This window comes from Propithecus coquereli, unplaced genomic scaffold (assembly GCF_000956105.1).
Source record: "Propithecus coquereli isolate 6110/MARCELLA unplaced genomic scaffold, Pcoq_1.0 Scaffold22, whole genome shotgun sequence".
NCBI classification, from domain to species: domain Eukaryota; kingdom Metazoa; phylum Chordata; class Mammalia; order Primates; family Indriidae; genus Propithecus; species Propithecus coquereli.
The window spans coordinates 10,370,565-10,377,849 of record NW_012147189.1 but is presented as its reverse complement, the minus strand read 5'-3'; the positions used below and the strand labels follow the sequence as shown (position 1 = coordinate 10,377,849).

The 7,285-nt window shown below is 37.8% G+C and overlaps 1 protein-coding gene across 1 annotated transcript in view; it reads left to right on the top strand.

Moving 5' to 3' along the window:
- SPATA9 (spermatogenesis associated 9) overlaps window positions 1-7,285 on the top strand; it is a 30,987-nt gene that overhangs the window by 8,009 nt on the left and 15,693 nt on the right. Inside the window, exon 3 of the mRNA XM_012644754.1 lies at window positions 569-796. Coding sequence (XP_012500208.1) covers window positions 569-796 — 228 coding nt within the window. The remainder of the gene's footprint in view (window positions 1-568; window positions 797-7,285) is intronic.

The window sequence follows — 7,285 nt, the reverse complement described above, 5'->3', positions numbered from 1 at the left end:
TATTAAAGCAATTTTATCAAGCTCAGGATATTTATTATTACGTAAGATAATTTATCTTCAATCCTTCATTAGTAGCCAGTTTTAGCAATTATTTTGTAAATTTTTGGCTAAATTTATATTATCTTTGTATAAAAAGAATAAGATTCTAGATCCAAGAATTTCCTATATGTGGATAAAAATTCTAAATGTTCTATCAAAAAAATTTAAACTGGGAAAATATTTGTAATAGTTTGAATAAGTATTATTGTTTAAATAACTCAAACATTGAATCCTTGTTTACTTTTGAAAGAGCTCTTTAAAACTTTAGTGCAAAAAATGATATAAATCCAGAGAGAAAAATGAAAAATTTATTTATCTATTTACTTCAATTTTGGATATTTATTCAAAGGAAAAAATATATGTTCACATAAAGATTTAAGTACATAGCGGGGGAATCAATGGGCTGTACAGGGGTATATAATTATTGGCATGACACCACCCAAAATGTACTCAGTCTCTGCCAGAAGCAGATTTTAATAATGCATTGGAGAAGCACATATCAGTTACTTTCCTAAGGCTTATTTTTCAGAAAAGAGGACCCACGCAGAAAACACCCAAACTCAGGATGGCTATTGCTTTAAGCAACATTAATCGGGGAACATTAATTCGAGGATTAAGCAGCATATCCAGATCCTCCAAATCAGTGGCCGAACTTCTGCAGCCTCAGCTTTCATGTAGACTTTTAGAGCTAAGGGACATAGCTTGTCGTCTGCTGAGAGAAGTTAATGCGCCAAGGCAACCCCTATATAACATGCAGGTAAGTGAATATTGCATTTACACAAGATGTGGACCCTTTTTAAAGAAACTATTTTAAATTTGCAAAATTGAAAAATGAAAATGTAGGGCATTTGGTTGTCCTACATGTCCTACATCTGTCCTACAGATATATTTGGATGAGAGAAAAGAATGATTTGGCCTCTTAAAAAAAAAATAGAGTACACTCTTTGGTTTAAATAAATATGAAAGGGGAGGTAATGGTGACTTTTTTCTACCTCATTATTAGATTGAACTATATGAAACTGTCAATTTCAAATGGTTTGACTTAAATACAAGCATGCACATTACCACATAAGTCAAACCCAAAAGAAATCCTACAACAAGCCTTAACAATGGTTGTGTTTTGCTCTTATTTTCTCTTAACTTTTTTATATTTCCAAGATCATCTTTGTTTGAGACAATATATTGAGTATATTTAACTATAAACTTATTTTGATAAACTCATCAATATCCAAATACATTTCAAATTACATTTTCTACATTGTTTTATTGAGGCTCTGTTATATTTTGTTAAGGACAGCATCTCTTAAAACTTTCAGGACTGATTTCTTGCTTTCTAAACTTTATGGCACAGAACTCTGGGCTTTTCAGTCTGGGCATTATACAAAGCATCCTAAGTTTTCACTACAGAAAAAATTCAAATCTTGTTTGCAAGTCTGGCATCTAAACCCCAGAGTGAATCAATTTGAACTCTTCTGTTAAAGAGGGAGAAAACCAGGCTCAAACTGGGTTAAGCCAAAAAAGGAGATTTGTGTAAATAATGCAGAGTTGTTAAGATTCCAGACATAGCTGGATACAGGTACTCAAATGATGCCTTCCAGACCCCATTTCTCTCCTCTGCATTTCTTAGTTCTGCTTTCTCTGTGTTGACTCCATTCTTAGACTGGCGTTACCTTCATGTTCACAAGATAATTTGCAGCGTTCCTAGGGCCACATTCTTCCAGGTTCAATTCCAAGCAGAAAAGAGAGAGAGAGTCCTTGACCCCACATTCCTGGCAAAGTCCTCATGTTCACTTTAAAGCAGGGCTCATGTCTCAGTGCTTACCTTCAAACCAAGGACATGAGACGCACTGGCTGGCCTAGGCCTTGATTACCTGCTTTATCCCTAGAGCTGGGGTTGGACCCGTCTCCAGACTACATGACCTGAGAGTGCTGTGGAATTGGTGAATGCTCAAACAAAAGTCTGGATTGTTTTAAGAAGAGGATAAAATGGATGCCGGGTGGCCAAAATCAACAAAATACCTGCTATGTAGGAATCTCTCTTTAATCAATGATTTTGACATTTCCAGAAACCATTGGATATTTCACCTATGAATTGCCTAAGAACAGCACTTATAAAAGGCTCCCTTATAATACCTGATGTCTGAGAAAGTAAAAAATAGTTTGTGTTTGCTAGCCACTGGATTCTCTAAAAACTATAGGCCTTATTCCTATATCTCTAGATCATCAAAAGAAACATAGCTGAACCATATTATCTTAAATTCCCACTGAAATATCTTTCCGAGTCTAGTGTTTGCCTTGCTGTTTCTTTCCTTGCATTGTCAAACCTATAGTTTTTATAGAAGGTTGATAGAAGAAATGTCCTTTGAAGAATATTTCTGTATTTAGCATGAAATCATGTTTAAAGATGTTATCCATTACGTTTTTCAGCATCTTCCTTTTTGCTTCTCTGCTACGTCAGATCTGGGAAGGACCTGAGATTTTACACTACTCACAAGCTAAGCTTTTTTTTTTTCTCAAAAGGCCCAGTCTTTACAGGAATGAGAGAAATCCATGGAGAATTGCCTCCCAACACTCACCAAATTCATTGGCAGGAAAAAAAATCTCTTTTCCAGTTGAACTTGCATGTTTCCTTTGTCCAGTAATGAGAACTATTAATAAAAAAACACAATGTGTTTGCCTTTTTGCCTGACTGACAATGAGTTTCTGATGTAAATTTAGAGACCAGTTGTGATAACTTATTCCAGGAACCGGGGATAAAAGAAACAAGGCTTAGGAGGGAGTCTGTGACCTGTCTAAGGGCCATATGTTAACTGTGACTATCTCCTTTGACATCAGTTCAAAATTAATACCTGAGGAATCTCGTCTCCTTTGTTCTTGTTCTAATTGTCTTAGGATCTAGCTTTAATTTTTAAAATTCTTATCAGTGAAATATTTCAAAATATACAGAAAATAATGTACCAGAAGTCCCACCCAGATTTCTACTGTTGGCAATATTTTGCTATATTGCCTTCAGATGTCTCCTTTATAAAAAGAAATACAATTAACCATACTCTAATTCTTTCTCCTTTCTGCTCTACCAGAGGTAATCATTATCCTGAAGTTGATATGAACATTTCCATGCATACTTTTATATTTTCATTACATTTGTATATATCTAGTAACAACATATAGTATTGTTCTATGTATATTTCAAGTTTATGGAAATGATATTATACTGTACTTAATCTTGTGAAACTTCCTTTTTAACTCAACATTATTGATATATGTAGCCATGGCTTATTATTTTATCTTCTTTGTGATATTCCATTGTAAGAAAAAATAATCCACAATTTATCTGTTACTGGACAGAGGAACAATTTCGTTTCTAATTTTTTTCTATTACAAACAAGGCTTCAGTGAACTTTCTTGCAAATGACTCCTTGCCCATATGTAGGAGACATTTTCCAGTTATAGATCTAGAAGAGGGATTTCTGGGTCAGCAGGGATGGCGTCAACTTTCTCAGCCGTTGTCAAACTGTTCTTCAGGAAGAGTACACTTTCTTGGGAATCATCGTGATTCCTCAATCTGAGGATGATTTTGTCAGTTTTAAAAAATTCTTAGCTATTATTTTTTCAAATGTTCCTCTCTCATTTTTTAAACTTTTCTTCTGGAATGCCTACAAAACATATTTTGGATCTTTTTATTTTATTCTTTATGTCTTTTTACCTTCCTCATTTTCTCCTTCTCTTTATCTCTTTTTGATGCATTCTGAGTAATTTCCTCTGAACTATCTGTGTGCCTAATATGCTTTTATTATTCAGTGTATTTTAAGTTTAAAACATTATATTTATAATTTCTGGAACTTCTATTTGGTGTTTCCCCCAAATTTCCTGCTTTTTTCTTTTAAGGCCCAGTCACCACATCCTAGCCGTCCAAGTCTCATCTCCAGTGTCTGTATTAGAACTCAACCACCCAACCAGTATTTTAGGGTCCAATGACCTCCTCAGAGTTCCTGGCACATAAACTCACATTCTTGGCTGCTCTGCTAGCATGGGTTGGGGGTATCGCTTTCTATTTCGTAAACTCAGTCTTGTAATACCTCTTTTGAATTTCATTTTATATAGAATTCTAGGTGTTTTTGAGTGAGGGGTTCCACATTAGCTCAGTACGCCATGTTGCTGGAACCAGATGTCCTTTGGCTTACTTCTTAGTATCTTCTTTTACAAGTTTCAATATTAAATATAAGATGGTTAAATTTATTTTTGGAAGTAAGTGAAGTACAATTCTACTTTTTCATTTATTCAACAAACGTTTATTGTGAAGCTGATATGCAAAATCCCTAGTTTAGATTTTAAGGATTCAGAAATGTCTCGCCCTTGCCCTGTGGACTGCGGGGCTGACAGGTACATAAGCAAACAATGGCAGTAGGGTAGAGCACGTGCACGATCAAAGGGCACAAAGCGCACTAGGGAAGCATCAGGAAGGGGCATATGATTCCAAAGAGTGGTCAGTGCAGGCTTTCTAGAAGATTGGGAACTGTATCTGAGACTTTAATGAGGAGGTGATAGCTGGGCAAGAAGTAGGAGAATCATTCCAGGAAGAGAACAGTACATATTAAGACATTGAGGTAAGCAGACGGTGTGATTTATTTGGGGAACATAAGTAGTTCCATAGGGCTGGAGTGAGACAAATGAGGACAGTCCCAGGTCAGAGGTTCCAGGGTCCTTGAGGGCTGGGTGTGAGGGAGAAGCTTTACTTGAGTAATACACAATAGCGAGGGTAGAGAATCAGAATTGCCACGGGGTGGAGGGGGGGAACTAAGTTGTAACAAGGAAGAAAACAACATATCTCAAGTTGGAAAGGCTCAGAGGACAGAAAGAGAACTATGAATATGAAGACACGGCCTGGAGAGTCAAGGTATAACAGAGGAATGCGTGAGATGTGCCAGAGGTCAACGGGCTGACCTGTGAATGGAGGGTATCTATGGGACCAGAGTGTGCTGAGAGGAAAGTGTCCCAGCATGGAGAAGCCACATCAGACAGAGTTCAGTTCACCCAGAGTGGATTCCAGCATGAATTCCTTCAAGAATTGTCAGGCTGCCTGTGTCAAGGTGGAGCGTTGTGTTGTGGGCAAGTAAAAAATATGAAAGCTGGAATTACTGTGCAGGGGGATATATTTTGTGGATGCATGAAGGATATTACTTTATAAAAACTTAGCTAAAGGAAAGTAAGTGGCCAGGTTAACTTGTGAGAAGATGTATTTCCAATATCTCCTTCATATGCTCTGTCTGGTCACTGATGTGAAGGTGATGAATGATGAAAATATGCATTTGTACCTGGAGTACCTTAAATCGTTCTTCCAAAACTCTCTTGTATTATTTTCTCTCATATTATGTGGCTGAGAATACAAGTGAGGCAATAATTTCCCTCAGGAACACAGAACTGAAGAGCATTTTCATTAGGACACTGACAATAACTAGAATAGCATTTCAGTCCTTTGACGTGGGAGTTCTGAGATGCAGCATATAGTAATGGTGTCCTCAAGATAATGAGAGATTGGAGGCTGGCTCAGGAGTTCCCTCTACGATCTATCTGGCCTTTCTGGTGGGAGTCCAGCTCTAGAGCATGTCCAACACATCTTAGCATATTAGAAGATGTGGTGCCAAATACAAGCCACCCAAAGACCCACTGACACAAGTGACCTGAAGAGACTCTGACAGCCTGGGTGACATGAGAACACAGAGTTGGGGTCAGGCCTCTCTGGTTGGCCATGTTGTTAGAAAATACTTCCTCTGCAGCTGGCTCTATGGATGCTGAGTCAAGTTGCTCCTCAAACCCCTCCAGGTTTTGCAGGGCTGAGACTGCAGCGATATTATACAATCATGGCTAGTTCTATAAGAGGTCTCAGGATTGGAAAACTTTTAATAGAGAATATCCTGGTGGTTTTCAACATCCCTGACAGCAATAGTCACAGAATGGTGCATCTGCTCAGCCTTGTGGGCTGCCTGGCTGAGTGAAGCCTGAAGCTGCTCTAGGCTGCAGTGACCTAGATAATCAGCTCAAATGCTGACTTCAGCCAAGACACGTCAGCTCCCAGACATAGTTGTTGATTTTGGCAGGCCAATGCAGGGCCACAGGACCATCAGCTCTTCCTGTGATAGAATCATTCCTATCATGGCACTAGAGACGACTGTTTCTATAATACTGTGTATAGGCACTGTGGAGTGGCATAGGGTAACACATGGACAAAAGTGAAGAAAATTCTCAGCCTCTAAAATGCCTGGGCCATAGGGGGATCCCAGAGAACTTGCGCTCTCTTTTCAGGATGAAGGTCAGGAACTTACCTAAGTTCCTCACCCAACCCTTTAAGGTAGACTCCAGTTTGGGGTTAAAACTATAAACCTCACAAATATCCAGAAGTTCTGTAGGTCCTTGATGGATCTGCCATGAGGCTAACTTGGCTGGTGTAATCCAGACCTGGAAAAAGAGGACATTTCCTAGAAAGTAGAACCCCAGGGCCCTTGAAATATTAATATATACTACTTCTCCAAGTTGGCCGAGAGGTTGGGACATTTGAGCCTCTATAAGACCATCTGTTTAAAAGCCTGTTCAAAAACAGTGTTCCACAGGATGTTAATTAACACTGGGGTAAACAAAGTCCAATGGCTTTCTTTACTGTGCACTGCTGGGAGTCCTTGCTATATCCATGAGTGTTGTGAGTGGCTAAGCAAAGACATGGTCCTGTAGCTTTTCCAAACTTACAGAAAATACTTTTTTTTTTTTTCGAACTATCTGCAAACAGCAGTTAGTGTTTCTTGCAACATTTGTTAATGAATCCCTGAGCTTACCCTACGACTCCACTCGTATCCCTCATCAAGGTGGTTTTAGACAACATAAACTATGTGAGGCCTAGTAATTCTCCAATCTTTAGGTCATGTAGAAGTGGATCTTTATTTCCTAAAATGCCTGTAGTTGGCTTTTTTTGTGACTTACCTTGTTAGTGAAAATAAGACAATTCTTTTATGAGATGAGACAGTAAAAATTATGTGGGAGAAGTTTAAAGGTTGAAATGTTTTTACTGTTCAAATATGCATATATTTTACATGTTAATATGACTAAATTAAAAAAAGAAATATGTGGATATAACATTGATGCCAAGATACTTTTAACTTAAATATGGAAATAAAGTGAAATTAATATAACAGGGTTAAGACAAAAATTTTGAAATAGGCCAAGACAGTCTAAAGACTCCCATTTACCAAATTTC